This window comes from Mauremys reevesii, linkage group 17 (assembly GCF_016161935.1).
Source record: "Mauremys reevesii isolate NIE-2019 linkage group 17, ASM1616193v1, whole genome shotgun sequence".
In the NCBI taxonomy this organism is placed as follows: Eukaryota; Metazoa; Chordata; order Testudines; family Geoemydidae; genus Mauremys; species Mauremys reevesii.
In genome coordinates, this window is record NC_052639.1 from 23,163,005 (window position 1) to 23,182,806 (window position 19,802).

General features: G+C 56.3%; 1 protein-coding gene and 1 pseudogene across 1 annotated transcript; both read left to right on the forward strand.

The window, feature by feature from the left end:
- Positions 1 to 1,294: 1,294 nt before the first annotated feature.
- On the forward strand, positions 1,295 to 2,302 carry LOC120384979 (paraneoplastic antigen Ma1 homolog). The gene has a single exon (XM_039504075.1). It carries the CDS (start codon positions 1,295 to 1,297, stop codon positions 2,300 to 2,302), a length of 1,008 nt encoding a protein of 335 aa, XP_039360009.1.
- A 7,393-nt stretch (positions 2,303 to 9,695) lies between these two features.
- On the forward strand, positions 9,696 to 9,901 carry LOC120385237 (annotated as a pseudogene).
- Positions 9,902 to 19,802: the final 9,901 nt, after the last annotated feature.

Genomic DNA, 19,802 nt, shown 5'->3' on the forward strand with positions numbered 1-19,802 from the left:
TGCAGGGGCTCCCGGTGGGGCTGAGTTAGCTGCGGGGCGGGGCAGGGGAAACGGACAGACGCGGTTAGCTGGGTGGGAGGGTGCAAGGTGGAAGTTTCACCTAGGGCCCAAAACTTCTTTGCACCCGTCCCGGGGCTTTCCGCACCCCTGACAGGAGGATTAGACACCTGCAGCCAATCAAGACAGAGCTACTCAGGGCACTTGGATTTAAAAAGGAGTTTGTGGTGTGCGTGTGAGGAGCTGGGAGACAGAGGCGCAAGGAGCTGAGAGGGAGAGGGTGAGGGTGTAGCTGCTGGAGGACTGAGGAGTACAAGTGTAACCCCTTTGGGGTCTAGAGAGCATGGCCCCTTTAAATCTTTTTCCCAAAGGGGGAGGGGGAGAGTAAGAAAAAAGGAGGGAAACTCCAGGGGCAGGGCTGGAGCTGGAGGAGAGAGAGGAGAGCAACATGGCTGGCCCTGGGGAAGGAAGCAGAGAGAACCTGCTGGAGGCCTGAGGAGGACAAGCCTGATCGGGGACAGCCCAGGACAGGAGCCAGGAGAAGTCCTGTGCCGGGGGGAATCACCCGAGAAGGACAGGCCAGAGCTGGACCCAGTATCACGGCTGCCCGGAGCTGCCTGGGGCTGTGAGTACTGGGGCTTGTGACTCCGCACTGGGAATAAGGAGGGAGGCTGTTAGATAGTTAAGTGGGGAGGTGGCCGCTCTGTGGGGCTTTGCAGAGAGCGGCAGAAGAGGCACCGGAGAGGTTTGCTGGGGAGAGTTCACTGGCGCTGAAGACGACCAGGAGCACCCAAGACTCACCACCGGACTGGAACTTTGCTCAGGCCTCCTGAACACTGTGTACAGACACATTGCTCGGTATCTGCCCTGTCAGACTGTGCTACCACTGGGTCCGTGGGGCCTTGGTTTGAATGCAGCCTGTTTTACTGCTCCCCCTATATTTCCCCTTGTTGTTTTTCTCCTCCCAGCCCTCTGTAAATAAATATCTCCCTTTGTTATATAGACTGTGCTTTTCCTGTGGGTGGGTGTGTTCACTCTGGGGGTTGGAACAGGTGCCCCTGGGGTGGAAGGGATTTCTCCTGCTGCCTTCCTGCGCGCGCTGTCTCTTGGCCAGAGCTGCCTGCAGAGCAGACTCCATCTTGGCCACGAGGGCGCTAAAGTTACACTTGGTGGCCCGTACGGGGATTTGCAGCACACACACACACATACCCACACCCCTACGTTGCGCACCCTGGGCTTTTTTCTTCACAGAGAAAAGAAACTCCTGAGTGACTTTCATCTCAGTAAAAAAAAAAAAATGGAGAGAGGATTATTAGAAGACCTGTGCCGAGGGGCACGAATACCAGTAACCAAAGCTGTGCTGGTGGCGGGGTTCCCAGAAGAGATGGAACCAAATGAGATTGAGGAGAGCCTAGATGCAGCTGAAATACTGGGGAGGGTAAAGGTCCACACTCGTATTTACAACCGCAAAGTGAAGGGCATGGTAGCACTATGTACTCACTCCAAGGAAGCAGATCTTGACAAAGTGCCCAAAGAGGTGAAAGTAGAAGGTATCCCCTGGACAATTCTCGGGGCAGAGCAGTCCCCTCCTAGTGTGTCTGAGTCACTTGAGGTGGATTCTTTAGCACAGAAATTGCAAGCTCTGATGGTAGATGAGAAGCGGACAAGAGAAGAATTAATTTTAGCATTAGGAGGGGCTCCAACACCTGCAGCACCCAGCCTGGTGGGATGGGCCAAAGAGCTGGGAAATGCTCTCAAAGATGCATTGAAGCCGGTGCATGAAAATGCTCCATACAAGCGGTTACGTTCATTCTCGGGGGTGTCACCTGTACCCTCAGGGGAGGATGATTATGAAACATGGAGGGATTTTACGGTGCCACTTGTCCAAGAGTGGGAATGCTCTGATGCTGAGAAGCGGAAACGGGTGCTTGAGAGTCTGAGGGGACCTGCCATGCGAATTATCCGAGCCCTGAAAGACTCACAACCAGCTGCCACGGTGCAAGACTATTTAACCGCTCTTGAGAGTGTCTATGGTGCTACTGATAGCAGTGAAGACCTGTATTATCGTTTCCGCCATACCTATCAGGAGCCCCACGAACGATTGTCTGATTTCATCAGGAGACTAGAGGATTTGCTACAGCAGGTAGTGCAGAAGGAGGGCATCCCCACCAAGCGCATTGATTTCGCTAGGTTGGACCAAATCCTCCGGGGCACCCGACAAGATGGGTTGATGTTGTGGAAACTGCAGCTGAGGAGCGGGCCCAAGATCCACCCCATTCCACAAGCTCATTCGAGAGATACGTGAGGAGGAGGAGCGATTGTTGCAAGCGGATGCAGTGTTGCAGCCGAAGACAGCAGGGAGTCACACCACCACAGTGCTTGGAGAGATGGAAGATGCCCCATCAGTGGCAGCAGCACTGAGAGATTTGACCCGAGAAGTGGCCATGATGAAAGCTCAGGGGCATACTGTGCCATCCTCAAGAGAGGAGAGTAGCAGGAGGGGTGATAGCCAGCGTGAAGGTTTCTGTTATAACTGTGGAAGAGATGGTCACTATGCCTTCGACTGTCAAAACAAGACAGATCATGCAAGGGTATCTCAGAGATTGCAGCAGACCCTTAGGAGGCTTCAGGGAAACACCAACAGGGCTTGGGGAAGGAGCAACCCAAGACAAGGCTCCCCAGGAAAAACCACAAACAGAGGCTACCCACGTGGGCTGATAGGCCCCCAGGCTATAGTACCTGTTCGTATAGAAGGACGATTGTGTGAGGCCTTGCTGGACAGTGGATCACAGGTCACCATACTTTATGAATCTTACTACCAAGAACACCTGCAGCATTTGCCCCTGCGTCCCCTGTCTGGCCTGACAGTCTGGGGAATTGGCTGTGACTCCTGCCCCTATCGGGGATATATCCTGTTGAATGTTCAGTTCCCAAAGAACGTTGCGGGGGTAAACCAGGAAATAGAAACTTTGGCACTGGTCTGCCCAGATCCAAAGGGAAGAAAGTATGCACCTTTAATCCTAGGGACAAATGCAAACCTGTTCCAGAGGTTGGCGTGGAAATGCCGTGAGATGGCAGGGAACAACTATCTGCAGGAGCTGCCAATGCATGCGTTATGTAAAGCTGCATACCAGCGAGCCAGGGGGCCCCCATCCCAAGAGAAGACCAAGGCTAGGCCTTTTGGGAGGGATAGTTTCCAGTTTGGGGATTCCCCCATTCCTGCTGAGTGGAAGGACCGCCTGTGTGAGAAGTTAATCAAGAGGAAGGCTGTTTTCTCTATGCACGAATGGGATGTTGGGTGTGCACATGATGTGGAGCACCATATCCAAATGCAGGATGGTCGGCCTTTTCGAGAGAGGTCGAGACGATTAGCCCCCGCTGATATTGAAGATGTGAGGCAGCACCTACAGGAACTGGTTCAAGCAGGTATCATTGAGGAATCCAGAAGCCCCTACGCATCGCCGATCGTCGTAGTACGAAAGAAAAGTGGAAAGGTGCGCATGTGCGTCGACTATCGCACTCTGAACCAGCGGACGATCCCTGACCAATACACAATGCCCCGGGTGGATGACGCTTTGGATAGCTTGAATGGTAGCTGCTGGTTCTCTGTCCTTGACCTCCGCAGTGGATACTATCAAGTACCCATGGCACCCGAGGACCGGGAGAAGACAGCATTCATCTGCCCTTTAGGATTTTACCAATTTAATCGCATGCCTCAAGGAGTATCTGGAGCTCCAGCCACATTTCAGCGACTCATGGAGCGGGTGGTAGGACATGCACCTGTTGGAGTGTCTGGTATACCTGGATGACATTATAGTGTTCGGGCGCACTTTAGAAGAACACGAGACTCGGCTGTGCAAAGTCCTGGATCGTTTGGAACAGGCTGGCCTCAAGTTATCCTTAGACAAGTGCATCTTCTGCCAAACATCCGTGCGGTATGTGGGACACATAGTGTCTGCAGATGGTATAGCTACAGACCCAGAGAAGGTGAAGGCGGTAACTACCTGGCCGAGGCCCACAACTCTCAAGGAATTAAGGTCATTTCTGGGATTCTGTGGCTATTACCGCAAGTTTATCAAGAATTTTTCGCACATCGTACATGCACTCACAGAGCTCACCAAGGGATACCCCCCCACAAATAAGAAGAAGGGGAACTCACCTCGCCATAAATACTTCAATGTGGGTGCACCTTTTGGAAAACGGTGGACTGCTGAGTGTGAAGAAGCTTTCCATAAAATCATTCAACAGCTCACGCAAGCACCTGTTTTGGTGTACGCTGATCCCACCCAGCCGTATGAACTTCATGTTGATGCAAGCTACACTGGTTTAGGCGCTGTCCTTTATCAAAAGCGTGAAGGCAAACTCCGACCGGTAGCATTTGCAAGTCGAGGTCTCACACCGCCTGAGAGAAACTACCCTGCACATCAAGTGGAGTTCCTGGCATTGAAATGGGCCATCACAGAGAGGTTCCATGACTACCTCTATGGGGCCAAGTTCACTGTAAAAACTGATAATAACCCTTTGACATACATCAAGACAACAGCAAAATTATCCGTAGCAGGACACGGTGGTTAGCGGCACTCTCTGCCTATGATTTCACTCTGCAGTATCGACCCGGTCGAACAAACATGGATGCAGATGCCTTGTCTCGGCAACCTCACTCTAAGGATTTATTACTCAATGATCAGATGAATGTGGGGACCTCTGAACTGAGAGCTTTATGCCAACGGGTATCCATTGTGGAGGAAAAATCCACAGCCAATGGAGAACGGGCAATTGACTGTCTGGGTGCACCACCAGAAGCCATACCCATAGCCTACTCAAGTTTTACTAGAGTACTGGACCCACAGCTGCCCAAACTAAAGGATCGAGAGGTAGAGTACGCCCAGCGAGCTGATCCACGGATGAAGGACATCCTTTATGCATTGGAAAGGGGAAAAGATCCCAGGGCTATTCGACCGAGTCACCCAGAGGAGGCCCTTTTGCTGAAAGAATGGGATCGCTTATTGGTTCGGGATGGACGACTTTACCGAGGGCAGAAGCATCCTCAGAGGCCTCACCATAAGCAGTTGGTGCTACCGCAGAAGTACCGGCAAGGCGTGCTAGAGGCCTGCCACGATCGAATGGGGCATCTGGGAATCGAGCGGTTGGAGGCCCTAGTTAAGGCAAGATTCTATTGGCCCCGAATGGGGCCTGACATCGCCCACCATATTCGCACCTGCACCAGATGTATCCAACGAAAGACTCTGCCTAAGCAGGCAGCTCCTCTTGTCAGCATCACAAGTTCTGCACCCATGGAGCTTGTCTTTATGGACTTTCTGTCATTAGAGCCTGACTGCCGGGGTACTGCAAATATCTTGGTGGTCACTGACCATTTTACTCGTTATGCCCAGGCTTATCCCACCAAAGATCAAAAAGCTTCCACGGTTGCCAAGGTCCTGTGGGAAAAGTTCTTCGTCCACTATGGGTTGCCCGCCCGACTACACTCAGATCAGGGACGGGATTTTGAAAGTCGATTAATAAAAGAACTTTGTAAGATCATGGGGATAAAAAAATCACGCACCACCCCTTATCATCCCCAAGGGGATCCACTACCAGAACGATTCAACCGCGCTACTGAACATGCTGGGAACTCTGGAGCCTCAGCAGAAAAAATACTGGAGCCAGCACGTAGAGCATTTGGTTCATGCATATAACTGCACTCGACACGATGCAACTGGGTTCACACCATACATGTTAATGTTCGGTCGAGAGGCCCGGTTGCCGATCGATCTCTGTTTTGAAGTGTCTTCAGATGGGGCACTCCCAAAAACATACTTGGGGTATGTGGCGCGCTTAAGAGATCAACTGAAAGAGGCATATCGAATAGCAACGCAAGCAGCTGGTCACCAGAATCAAAAGAATAAAACCCGATATGATCAGCGAGTGAGGCAACAGGAGATTCGGGTTGGTGACCGAGTTTTGGCCCGAAATCTCGGCCTACAGGGAAAACACAAAATTGCAGATCGTTGGGAGTCACACCCGTACATTATAGAGAAGAAACTTGGGGATCTACCAGTGTATCGCATACGCCCTGAGGGCAGTCGCGGCCCCACCAAAACTCTCCACCGGAATCATCTGTTACCTATAGGACAAGTATTGTTTCCCTGTGAGGATGTTTCCACAGATTCTGAGACTCCCGGACCTGCAAGTCGGACACGGTCCCAACGACGGAAATATACCCGTCCTCTGCAAACACCCAGCTCCTCGGAGAGTGAGGATGAAATAGGGTTTGGTGAACATCCAGTTGGGAATGACCTGACCCTAATGGATCCTTTTGTTGTCACGCAAAGAGATGGTGAAGGGGAAGATCCCACACCGAGCATTCCCGAGGCCTCACTGTCCCAAGCTGTGGAGACCCCCCAAGAACATGATGAGGAAGGTTCAGTGCAGGCAGAGAACCCTGTACCCCAAACAGCCACTTTAAACCCAGATGCACTTGAATTTGTACCTCAAGGACCCATCATCTTGCCTCCATGTCCAGTGGTGTCACCTCAGCCAACATCCGACAGCCAGCCTAGACGTTCCTCTAGGGAAGGGAAGCCCAGGTGTGTGCTGACGTATGATCGTTTAGGGGAACCCAGTGACCTACAGCTTCCTGGGGTGCCACGGGGGGCGAGCTGCCTCATGGGAAACCTGTTCCACCCCTCGGGGTCCTGTGGGATGGATGATGGGAATGCTTCTGACGAATGGGGGCCCTGGGTCTCCTGCTGGGGATCCATGGCTTAAAGTTGTCTACCTTGATGGGGACATCAAGGATTATTTCTTTTGGGGGGGGAGAGTGTAACCCCTTTGGGGTCTAGAGAGCATGGCCCCTTTAAATCTTTTTCCCAAAGGGGAGGGAGAGTAAGAAAAAGGAGGGAAACTCCAGGGGGCAGGGCTGGAGCTGGAGGGAGAGAGAGGAGAGCAACATGGCTGGCCCTGGGGAAGGAAGCAGAGAGAACCTGCTGGAGGCCTGAGGAGGACAAGCCTGATCGGGGACAGCCCAGGACAGGAGCCAGGAGAAGTCCTGTGCCGGGGGGAATCACCCGAGAAGGACAGGCCAGAGCTGGACCCAGTATCACGGCTGCCCGGAGCTGCCTGGGGCTGTGAGTACTGGGGCTTGTGACTCCGCACTGAGAATAAGGAGGGAGGCTGTTAGATAGTTAAGTGGGGAGGTGGCCGCTCTGTGGGGCTTTGCAGAGAGCGGCAGAAGAGGCACCGGAGAGGTTTGCTGGGGAGAGTTCACTGGCGCTGAAGACGACCAGGAGCACCCAAGACTCACCACCGGACTGGAACTTTGCTCAGGCCTCCTGAACACTGTGTACAGACACATTGCTCGGTATCTGCCCTGTCAGACTGTGCTACCACTGGGTCCGTGGGGCCTTGGTTTGAATGCAGCCTGTTTTACTGCTCCCCCTATATTTCCCCTTGTTGTTTTTCTCCTCCCAGCCCTCTGTAAATAAATATCTCCCTTTGTTATATAGACTGTGCTTTTCCTGTGGGTGGGTGTGTTCACTCTGGGGGTTGGAACAGGTGCCCCTGGGGTGGAAGGGATTTCTCCTGCTGCATTCCTGCACGCGCTGTCTCTTGGCCAGAGCTGCCTGCAGAGCAGACTCCATCTTGGCCACGAGGGCGCTAAAGTTACACAAGTGTTATCAGACACCAGGAGGAAGGTCCTGTGGTGAGGATAAAGAAGGTGTTTGGAGGAGGCCAGGGGGAAGTAGCCCAAGGAGCTGTAGCTGTCATGCAGCTGGTACAGGAGGCACTATAGACAGCTGCAATCCACAGGGCCCTGGGGCTGGAACCCGGAGTAGAGGGTGGGCCTGGGTTCCCCCCAAACCTCCCAACTCCTGATCAGACACAGGAGGAGTTGACCCAGACTGTGGGTTCCACCAGAGGGGAAGATCACTGAGGTGAGCAAATCTGCTAATAAGCGCAGGACACACCAAGGTAGAGGAGGAACTTTGTCACAGCCTCTAATTGCAGTGTTTTTAAACGGTCTGCATGTTGCTTGCAGGCTCCTAACACTTGCCACAGCAGCTCCTTTTAACTTCCATCCAACCATCTGTACTTATGCCGATAGGTCGACTTTAGGTCTTTAACTTTGATTGGTAGCTGAGAAGATGGTAAATTGGACAGAAACCCGTTCGACAAACCTCTTCATTTCCTTGTTATTTCCTGACTTCTTTATTCATCACCTTTTCCTTATTTCCCAGCAGATTGACTAGATCTGGGTGCTAGCAGGGGGACCTGATGGGCTCCTTATTTTCTGGTTTCTTTCGGAAGCATTGAACTTGCCAGGGCACAGTCAGATTCTGGATGCTCATGGAAATGTAACACCTCAGGCTCAGCTTTAGTTCTGTTTCTCAGCTCTTTTGGAAAATCGATCTTTAGTCTGACATGCAGCATCCTTGCATTAGGAGATGGCTAATTAATAAGACCACAAACCTTGGCAATCAAATGGAACCTGAAGTCCATAGAAGACCCCGAAAGGCCCTTGGGGAGTGGAGTGCAAGTTGAGGAAGACTTCCCTGCACAGCTTCTCTCTCAATTCTCGTTTTCCTGTATTGAGCACAAAAGTCGGGAATCAGCTCAGGGTAGGGTTATACCACGTGTGTGCAGTGGTTAGACAAGAAACAGCAAGGAACTGGACTGGTATGGAGCAAAACTATCTTATGTGTGCCTGATAACTGTACGTTTGAGAAGGAGCAGAAAAGAGCATTGGGGCTGCGGGATAGCGCTTGCATAGGCTTTCTTTGGCCTGTTTTGCTGTAAGAGTAAAAGTGAGAGATTGTTAGTCACAGGTCAGTGGGTGGGTTTATGCAAATTAGGAGTGTACAGGGAAACCAGCAAGAGGAAGGAGGGTGAAAGACTTCTCTGTCTTTGAACAGAATTGTGTGTTAAGGGCTCTTGCTTTGAATTCTTCCAGTGGAGTCATTTCGGGGAAGTGATCATCACTTCGAGTTACCTAGTTATCAAAGTTTTGTGAATGGTGTTTGGTGTGTGTCTGGGAGCTCCTCGTGCTGAAGTAGAAAGCAGTGGGAAGAGCGGCTGCCTAGCATTTGAGACTCTTAGCATTGTTTCTCGGCTCCTTGGAGCTAAGATCAAATGTAGGAGCTAAGATCTGGTTCAGAGATATTTACACAGAGTACGTCACGGCCCACCATCAATGCAAAGAGTAAGCCGGCATGATTTCACGCACCCATAAGGCTGAAATGACCTGTAAACTTCCCTGTTAGACTTTATTTTTGAGCCTTAAACCAACCACACTGAACTCTGCCCTGTGAGGATCATCCTATCATCATTACCCATTTGGTTCATTTATTTGTGCTCATGACTATCCATAACCTGTTTGTATGAGTGATGTACCCTCACTGCTTGTTGTCTGTACCTTGAACTCACCCACAATATACCCGCATTGGGGACATGACAGACTGTGTATATGTATGTGCCGTCCAATACCCAAACGCTAATATCCCCCTACAGCCTGTATCCTACCCCCAATGACACAATAACTGACTCTTCAAACATTTTGTATCGTTTATTTTTAAATATGCTCTAATAAACTTTAAATTTGCTTCTTGGCTTTTTGAGCTCAGAGGGTGTGAGTAGTCTCTTGGTCTCTTCAAGGATGTGATCAAATGTCTTGATGTTTTGGTCTTTTGGCCTCGAGATGAAAACCTTATCTGTGTCTGGGGAACCTTGAGGTAAAAATATTATCTAAGTTAGATCTGTTCTTATCAGTTTAATATCTGATAGGTCCTTTGTTGGAGGACTGTATGTTAAATTTATTTTTGAAACAAGGGGATGGAATAGGAGCTTGCTCTGTCCACCCCATGCATTGACCTGGTATTGCAGTGTCTCCAGGACCAGTCTCTCTTCTTTTGGGAGAATTGTCTGGTTAGAAAAGCAGAAAAGTTTCACTCTAAAGATGCTGATTTGAGAAAAAATTTAAAGTAGTTGAAAAATCAGGCTTCTTTAGCACTTTGGTTTCTTCATAACAACATATTGTTAAAATTTCTTGGGAGTGTTTTCTGAGTCTACAGATGTGAGTTTCTTTGTCTTGCTGGCAGGGGCGGCTCTAGAAATTACACCGCCCCAAGCAGGGCGGTGCGCGCGCCGCCCTTCCCGTCCGTGGCCGGGGCAGAAGTGTCTGCGGCGGGTGCGCTGGTCCCGGCTCTGGTGGAGCATCCGCAGGCATGCCTGCGGGAGCTCCGTCCGAGCAGCGGGACCAGCGCACCCGCCGCAGGCATGCCTGTGGGAGCTCAAGTGGAGCCGCGGGAAGAGGGACCCGCCGCAGTCTTGCCTGCGGCAGGTCTGCTCGTCCCGGGCTCCGGTGGACCTCCCGCAGGCATGACTGCGGAAGGTCCGCCGGAGCCAAATACCGCCCTGCCCCAACAACGCCGCCCCACGCGCCTGCTTGGCGCGCTGGGGTCTGGAGCCGGCCCTGCTTGCTGGAGGATTGTTTTAAAAGCTGAGATTCTTCTGTTTGCTGTGAGTCTTTTCAACAATATGAGGGATGAATGCTTTCCAGACTGAGGGTCTGTTTGGGAGATGGTTGGTTGGGGGCGGGGGGGGGTTCTGTGTGTGTGGGGGACACACACAGATTGGCAATATTCGAGGTCACATGTATATCAATAACTGGATGAGTTACACAGACTTCTCCCCACCCAGCCTATGTTCCATGTATCTTGACTGGGCCTGTCGCCCACCATCCCAGAGCAGAAGCCTGAAGCCTGAGCCCCACCGCACGTGGGGAGGTGGGGAACTCCCACTGGTTGCCTGCTCCTGCAGTGTTTATGACTCCGGAAGGGGGTAGGGACCAGCCCCTGCAGGCAGCCCGGGGGAAAGAGCCGCTGCTTTGCTGCCCCTGACTCCCCCTCAATTACAGCCCAGGAGCCTGTGGCCACAATAAAAGCCCCTGGTGGCCACACTTGAGAAATGCTGGAGCCTCACAGTAAACAAATCCCAGCAGGTTAGTCACTCCCTGTCCCCCACCCTGGGAATTTCCTGCCCTCTCCCACCCAGACCAACCTTCCTGGAAGTTCCCACCCCCTATGTATTTACTGCCCTTTCTCCCCGCCAAGGGAACCCGCCAGCAACTCCCTGATCATCCCTCCCTCAACTGGCTCCACCGCAGCCATTTCCCTTCCCCGGCCCCTGGGAGGACGGAATGAGCTGGAGCAAAACATGGATGTTGCACTGCAGCCTGTTAGGGCAAAAAAGGCAACTGGGGACATGTCAGAACAGGAAATAATTTCACAGCACAATTCCCCCCAGGCTCTTTCCCTGCACACAGATATTCTAGCTTGTCCTGCATGTGACAGAAACATTCAAATCTAGGGCTGGCAATTAATTGCCGTTAACTTACGCTATTAACTTAAAAAAAATCATGATTAATCTGTTTTAATCGCACCGTTAAACAATAGAATACCAATTTAAAATTACGGGATTATATTTTGTTTTTCTACATTTTCAATATATTGATTTCAGTTACAACACAGAATACGACGTGTGCAGTGCTCACTATATATAGTTTTATTACAAATATTTACACTGTGAAATATAAAGTGCTTTAGGGCAATCTCTGTATCATTAAAGTGCAACTCGCATATGTAGCTACTGCTCCCCCCAATGTTGGGCTGTGCCCCCCTAGGGGGCTGTGAGGGGGGAGCAAGGAGCGACATCGGGGCTCCCTGCCTCCAGGTCACCTTCCCCACCACCTGGGCGGCATAAGGAGAGGACAGAGCGCAGCAGCCCAGCCCCCTCCCCCGCTCCGGGACCGCCCCTGGCCGCGAGCGGGATTCGAATCCCAACGATCGCAGCGCGCCGGGGAGCGGGGGCAGCGAAGCCTGGGGCCGAGGGAACCGGGGCCTCCCGCCACGCGCCGAGTCTCTGTCCCGCGCTCTCTCCGCCAATCAGGGAGCGGGGAGGGGCGCGGCGAAGTGAGGAGTTACGGCCCCTCCTCCAATAGAAGGTCGCGTGTAAGAGAGAGAGAGAGAGAACTACGCTTCCCAGAGTGCACCGGGAGGGGGCGCGTTGCCTGAGCAACCTGCCGTCACCTCCGCTGTGAGACGAGCCAGGAACTTCAACTCCCAGCCTGCCCCGGGGCGCCTCCGTCCTCTCCAGCCCAGGTGAGGGCGGGTCCCTGGGTCCACCTGACACCTCCCCCCAGCGCAACTCCTCATCCCCGCCCCGCCCCCAGAGAGCCCCGCCCCCCGGTGCAGGGTGTGACGCTGCCCCGCGCAGGAACGTGCTGCGCCGCTTCGCCCCTTTCCCCCCCCCGCACAAAGCGGCTGGTGGGGGCGGGGCCGGGTCTGGCTCTGTGCGGGGGCTGGAGCCCCGTGTCCGCCCCGCGGGATGTTCCCGGCGCCCTTGTAACCCCGGCTGGGGGGGAGCGGGGCCGGGGGGGTCCGCCGGGCCCACGCACCGGCCGCGAGTCACCCCCCGACCCCCGCTGCCCCCCCCCCGCCCCCGGCCCCGGGGGAGCCCGGCTCGAAACACCCGCTGCAGGGACAGCGACACCCCGGGACAGACCCGCCCCTGCACCCCGCTGTGCCCGCCCCAAAGTCCCGCCCCGCTGTGCCCGCCCCAAAGCCCCGCCCCTGCACCCCCGCTGTGCCCGCCCCAAAGCCCCGCCCCCGCTGTGCCCGCCCCAAAGCCCCGCCCCTCGCTGTGCCCGCCCCAAACCCCGCCCCTGCACCCCCGCTGCCCCTGCCCCTGCCCCGGGGAGCCCGGCTCTAAACACCCGCTGCAGGGACAGCGGCACCCTGGACAGACCCGCCCCGGCCGGAATGAGTCCTTCCCAGCCCCCGCTGTGCCCGCCCCCAAAGCCCCGCCCCTGCCCCCCGCTGTGCCCGCCCCAAAGCCCCGCCCCTGCCCCGCTGTGCCCGCCCCAAAGCCCCGCCCCGCTGTGCCCGCCCCAAAGCCACGCCCCTCGCTGTACCCGCCCCCAAGCCCCGCCCCCGCTGTGCCCGCCCCCAAAGCCCCGCCCCTGCACCCCGCTGCCCCCGCCCCTGCCCTGGGGAGCCTGGCTCTAAACACCCGCTGCAGGGACAGTGTCACCCCGGACAGACCCGCCCCGGCCGGAATGAGTCCTTCCCAGGCCCCCAGCCCCGCTGTGCCCGCCCCCAAAGCCCCGCCCCTGCCCCCGCTGTGCCCGCCCCCAAAGCCCCGCCCCCGCTGTGCCCGCCCCCAAAGCCCCGCCCCTCGCTGTGCCCGCCCCAAAGCCCCGCCCCTGCACCCCGGCTGTGCCCGCCCCAAAGCCCCGCCCCGCTGTGCCCGCCCCAAAGCCCCGCCCTCGCTGTACCCGCCCCAAAGCCCCGCCCCTGCACCCCGCTGTGCCCGCCCCAAAGCCCCGCCCCCGCTGTGCCCGCCCCAAATCCCCGCCCCTGCACCCCCGCTGCCCCCGCCCCTGCCCGGGGGAGCCCGGCTCTAAACACCTGCTGCAGGGACAGCGACACCCCCGGACAGACCCGCCCCGGCCTGCTCCTTCCCAAGCCCCCGCTGTGCCCGCCCCCAAAGCCCCGCCCCACCGTTGTGCCTGCCCCTAAAGCCCTGCTCCGCCCCTTCCCCAAAGCCTTACCCCCGCCCCATACACCCAAAGCCCTGGCCCGCCCCCGCCCCCTCGGTCACTGCCCACCCCGTGTGGGGGCACCAGCACTGTGCCGGGTCCTGATGGGAAATTGTCCACGCTGGCCCAGGAGAGACGTGTGTGTCCCTGCTGCCTCCTGCTGGTGGGGCTGAGCCCCACTCTGTGTGTGTGGTGGCTTTGCAGGATTTTGTATCCTGCAGCAAGTGACACACACACACACACACACACACACAAAGGGACTCACACAATCCCAAGAACACTCACACACAACACACCCACAGGGACATGCTAGCCCAACCCCAAAGAGAGAAACAATCACACCCCCAGCCACACTCACAATCGCTCCCCCCACACCACAATATTCACAATCGTGCTCAGAGACACAACTGCACACAGTTCACTCCCACTGCTCCAAATACAAGGACCTCCTGCCCCACACAGCATGTGCCGAGGCCTGTGGAACTCACTGCCACTGGACAGCTACCCATGAGAATGATCCCCTCGTGTTGGATCATCTGCTTGGCCCCCCACTCCCTCTCGGGGTGCACTGTGCGGCGTGGCTGGGGATTGTGCAATGGCCCAGCACCAGGCAACGCACAACGAACACCACAGGCCCTGCCCTTCCTCACCTGAGCTGCTCTCCAGGTGCATTGGAGCCCAGCACCCCGCACCTTGGCACTCCTGCCCCATAGGGGGTGAGCTGCAGCCCCCGCCACACTCCACAGAGGGGAGAAAGGTCAGGCCAGCCAGCCCTTGTAAGATGGGGAAATCACCACCGGGGTCGACGGTATGGGGGCTGTGACAAACGGAGAAACGGTTGTCGTGCCGGCAGAAGGCAGCAGAGCACACACACACACACACAATTGCAAACATACATGAACACATGCATGAATCCAGCCACACACACACAAACACCCGCACAAATCCAGCCAACACCAACACAAGCCTGGGACCAGGGGAGCAGAGCAGGCTGGGGCTGGGTCACTCCACTTCCCGCAGGAATTAGCCAGCCCCCCATGTCCCACGATGGCCTGGGGCCAGCCCCCTTCTGCTTCCCCCCATGGAGGCCTGGGGCCCCAGCCTGCTCTGCTCCCCTGGCTCCCAAGCTTGGGGGAGGGGGAACTGCCCCACAGCACTCGCCGGTGGCGTGGCTGGGAGCCAGGGGAGTGGACCAGGCTGGGGCTGGGTCACTCCACTTACCATGCAGTGAGTGCAGGGGCAGGGGCCATGGGGAAGAGCCGGGCAGCCCCCTGCAGCAGCTCCCCTCCCCAGCTCACCTCCGCTCCACTTCTCCCGCCTCCCAGACTTGCGGTGCCAATCAGCTGTTTAGTGCGGCAAGCCTGGGAGGGGAGGAGAATTAGAGTGGGGGCGGCGTGCTCAGGGGAGAAGACGGGGCAGAAGTGAGCTGGGACAGGGAGCGGTTCCCCTGCACGCCCCCTCCCCCGTTACTTGCTGCGGGCAGCCCTCCCCCCGCACCTCCCAGCCCCCTGCCCCAGCTCATCTCCACTCCACTGCCCCCCCTGAGTGTGCTTTTTGGTGCCCCCAACCACTTGGCACCCTGGGCGGCCGACTAGTTCGCCTAGTGGTTGCACCGGCCCTGGCCACTGCCTGTCAGCAGGATTCCCCCTCCTCCTCCTCAGGGAGACTAAATCTCTGCACCTAGACAGCCGGTCCGTCCGCTGCACCTCAATCCCCCATGCCTGAGCCTCCCTGCCAAAGCCCTGCACCTGGCTCCAGAGAATTAAGTCTCACATCTCACTGGGAACTTGACTTTTTGTGCCCAGAGAGTCTTGGTCCCCCTCAGTAGCTGACCTGAGAAACACAGTGTCTGCAAAAGCAGCAAAGAGTCGTGTGGCACCTTATAGACTAACAGACGTATTGGAGCATGAGCTTTCGTGGGTGAATCCCCACTTCATTGGATGCATCAGTGTCTGCCTTTTCCAAAGAAGTGCCTGGAGGGCTTTTTTCTGTGTGACCACGTGGCCTAATGGATAAGGCGCCTGACTTCGGATCAGGCGATTGAGGGTTCGAGTCCCTTCTTGGTTGTGCTTGTGCAGTTTTACCTTTGGGCTGAACGTCCTGCTCCCTTCAGGGCTGGAACCTCTTCTTGGTCACTCAGGCCAATGCTCTGGCTTCAGCTAGAGCCCCGGGAAGGAGTTGGGGGTTGGGTGTCACAAAGGCTGGGGCATGAGCCCCGGGTGCTTCCAGTCTCGCCTTTGCCCTTCCTGACTTGCCAAAGAAAATGGGCGGCTGCCCGGGCTAGCGTGTGGAGCAGTTTCCCTCTTCCAAGTGTGTGCCTGTCCCTGTGCTGGACGGGGGTTGCTACATAGCACCTTGGGAGCCTGGGTGTTTCTCTGCTTCTCGCCAGCTGGGGAAAAGCCTCTTGGGGTAAAATCTCCTGCCCCACTGCCAAAGTGAGCACCTGGAGTGGGAACGGTAAGAGGCGCCACCAAGGGGGCTGGCCCTGCTTTCCTACCGTCTTCGATAATGGCCACAGAGCATCAGCAGCTGCCCTGCATGCTGGTCTGTGGGTGGCCTTCAGTGGGGGTTTGGCAGGGCCGGCTCCAGACCCCAGCACGCCAAGCACGTGCTTGGGGCGGCATGCCGCGGGGGGCACTCTGCCTGTCGCTGGGAGGGTGGCAGGTGGCACCGGTGGACCTCCCACAGGCGTCCCTGCGGATGCTCCTCCGGAGGCATGGGACCAACGGAACCTCCGCAGGCATGTCTGCAGGAGGTCCACCGGAGCCGCGGGACCGGCGACCGCCAGAGCGCACCCTGCGGCGTGCTGCCGTGCTTGGGGCGGCGAAATTGCTAGAGCCGCCCCTGGTATTTGGCACGGCAGGGAGCAGCCTGGCTGGGTGTTTTTGTGCCTGTCTGAAGGCCACACATAGGCATGGGCCTGCCCTCCTCTTGCCCTGCCCTCGGCTGCTCTGTGGCTTTTAAGCCTTCCCTTGGAGCCGTCAGCACCAGCTGCCTCTGCTCTAGGTGCCCAGAGGAGGAGAGGTGCTGGGCTCTGTGACGAAGTGGAGGATTTTCTTGGGGTTTTCTGTGTTTTCCAGTAGTTCACATGCACAGGGAGTGGGACTCAGTGTCCCCAGGTGTTACTGGTTTAACGAGGTGAAGGGAGAGGGAGTTTGTTGTTACAGAGGATCGGAGAGGGACTTGGGACCCGGCTGATGGCCTGGAGGATGGAGACCCCAGCGACTGGTGACCTGGTCATCCGGAGACCCAGCTCAGGAGTCACAGCCGGTTCTGGCCAGTGGGAATAAAATGGGCTGCAGAGAGGACCCGGAGAGGAGATGAGAGGAGGCCCAGGCAACCCTGTTTACCTGTAGAAAAGACAATGCACATATGTGGAGCTTGGGGCCGGGCAGGGGCGGCTCTACCGATTTGGCCACCCCAAGCAGTCATGCGCGGGAGGTGCCCGGAGACCGGGAGCAGCGGACCTCCCGCAGGCATGACTGCGGAGGGTCCGCTGGTCGCGCGGCTCGGCTGGACCTCCCGCAGCTGCGGACGGTTCGCAGGTCCGGCGGCTCCGCTTGAGTTTCCGCAGGCATGCCTGCGGGAGGTCCAGCCGAGCCACGGGACCAGCGAATGTCCGTAGCTGCGGGAGGTCCACTGGAGCCGCAGGACGAGCGCCCCCTCCGCAGTCATGCCTGCAGCAGGTCCGGTCGTCCCGGGGCTCCGGTGGACCTCCCGCAGGCATGACTGCGGCAGATCCGCCGGCCCAGCCTGCCGCCCCCCCGGGATAGGGCCGCCCCACGCGCGTGCTTGGCGTGCTGGGGTCTGGAGCCGGCCCTGGGGCTGGGGATATCAGAGGCCCAGCTGGGAAGCAGCGGGGCTCGGGGCTGGCGAGGGGAAGCCGGCAGAGCCCACCTGGCTGCAAGGGGACTGGGATGTGCTGTTATTGTGAGAGGCCAGGCCTGAGGCCCTGAGAGTTTCCTGTGCTGTGTTCAACTCTCAATAAACCCTCCTGTTTTATGCTGGCTGAGAGTCACTCCGGTTTAGCGAACAGGGGGCATCATCCCCTTCGGGGTGAGGAGGCCCAGGGGTCAGGCGCGTGGACTCCCTGAGGGGGCCCACGGCGAGAGACAGACGTGCTAAGGCTCAGAGAGGTGCGGCTCCAGGAGGTGGGGGGCCTGACCCCGAGAGAGAGTGGACCCCCGTGAAGGGCTGTCGCACTGAAAGGGGCACCCCCCATGGACCGCACGGGGCCAAGAGTGGGCACGATCTGTGAGTCCGTGACAGGCAGTGACATCACAAAGGCCTTTTGCAGGACCTCAGACTATTGGTCAAAGGTGGTGGGGAGGTGGTGACCTCACAGAGAGATGCTGACATCAGCCAGGCAGGACAGGGGCGAGGGGCCAGGGAAACCTCAGAGACCCCTGTGGCTTTGCTTCAGCAAGTCTCCTTCTCGAGGTCTCTCTTTGAGGACTGAGAGAGTATTCGGGTTCACGGACGTGAGCGCCAGGAGGAACCTCTTTCGAGTTTTCTCCTTCCCTTTAATGATTTTACTAGAGACCCGCCGTCCCTGTTTAGAAGGTAAGAGCCTCCTCGAGGGAAGGGGTGTCCTGGGGGTGTCACAGTTCGGATGCCGGTGCCCCCCCCATGTAAGGAAGTTCCCACCACCTGCTCTGTGTTCGCAGGGCGGGAGAGAGCAGCATCCACGGCAGTGATTTGCTCCTGGCTGCCGGAGCAGAGCAGCAGGCTCAGCTGTCAGAACTTCCTGGAGCGATGAAAGGGGAGGGCCCCATGGCTCTGTAGCAGGAATGCAGGGCAGGCGAGTTCACAGAGGGCATTGTAGGATACTGGCACAGGCCAGTTATGGTGATATAATGAACAGCAGCATCTACACTGACACTCTGTCACTTCAAGTTTGCTGGAAAAAGCTCTAGACCTCTCATCGAAGTGGTTTTATTTTGTCAGCAAAACAGGGCAGTTTTGTCACTAGACGTGGCATTGCAGTGTGTGCACCAGCCACAAGCTGCCGACCGAGGGAGCGTTGTGTGTTTTTCAAACACCTGAGCAATATAATTGGGCTCAAATAACTGTGTAGTGCAGACCTGGCCAGAGATGCTCTCTCTCTCTCTCTCTCTCTCTCTCTCTCTCTCTCTCTCACACACACACACACACACACACACCCCTGCTGCTCTGCTTCGTGGGGCCCAGGGGGGGATGGCAGGGAGTCAGGTGTGAGCAGACACTTTACTTTAGTCACAGGCAGGCACCATGGTTTAGCTGGTTAAAGTACCTGTTTTGTAAACAGGAGATGCTGGGTTCAACTCCTAGTGGTGCCTTGTTGAGATGCTTTTAGAGCACCTGGTATTGGCTACTGTCAGAAGACAAAATACAGAGCTAGGTGGACCTTTGGTCCAGCCCAGTGTGGTTTTTCTTATGGTTTAAATTACACTCACTGGCACTGATAATAGAGTTACTCAAAGTTTGGGAGTTAAGAGCTGATAGGTCAGTGGTCCAAGCCCCTCGTGGATGATCCCCTCCCTCTGGGACAGGGGCAGGTCTGGGCTCTTGCACCAAATGCTCATTGTGGCTGCCAGAATCTGTGGGCAGCTCATTTAGTTTGCACCGAGGGTTGAGTCCTTGATTCACACAACAAGGATAACAACCCTTTGTTTCTCCTGCCCCTGTAACATGGAGACTGGGAATCCAACACCAGCCACCAGTGATCATTTCGGCAAGCAACCCAACCTATTTCCAACATACTGTGAAATCCACATGCAGACTCATACACGAAACCTTGCAAGAAAATCTTCCTGAGGGGTCTGAAGCACCTGCTGCTGGAGGGAAGGAGGAGCTGCGGGTTGGGATTGAGGAGCAGCGTGAGGAGGGGGCCTGTGGGTTGGGATTGAGGGCACTGGGAATAGAGGGGACATGGGTTCGGGCTGAAGAGCGTCCTCATTTGGGGATCCAGCAGGACAGGGGAAGGCAGCAGGTGATTCTAATTCCTTAGGGATATTCTGTGTGTTTGCGTGTGCAGGGAAGGAACATGCTCTATGCCCAGAGGCCTTTATTCCTCCAGGCTGCAAGGTCAGAGGGGCTGTCAGGAAGTTGCCCCTTCAATCCCCCCCACACAAAGGCCCTTCTTAGGATTTGCAAAATCCTGAAGAGAAAGAGTAACACCCGAAGAAGATTCCAGAAAATCAGATTTTTACAAAAATAGTGAGAAGTTTAT

What these genes read in the sequence shown, in the direction of transcription:
- LOC120384979 (XM_039504075.1), top strand. Translation starts at nt 1,295, where the DNA reads ATGGAGAGAGGATTATTAGAAGACCTGTGCCGAGGGGCACGAATACCA.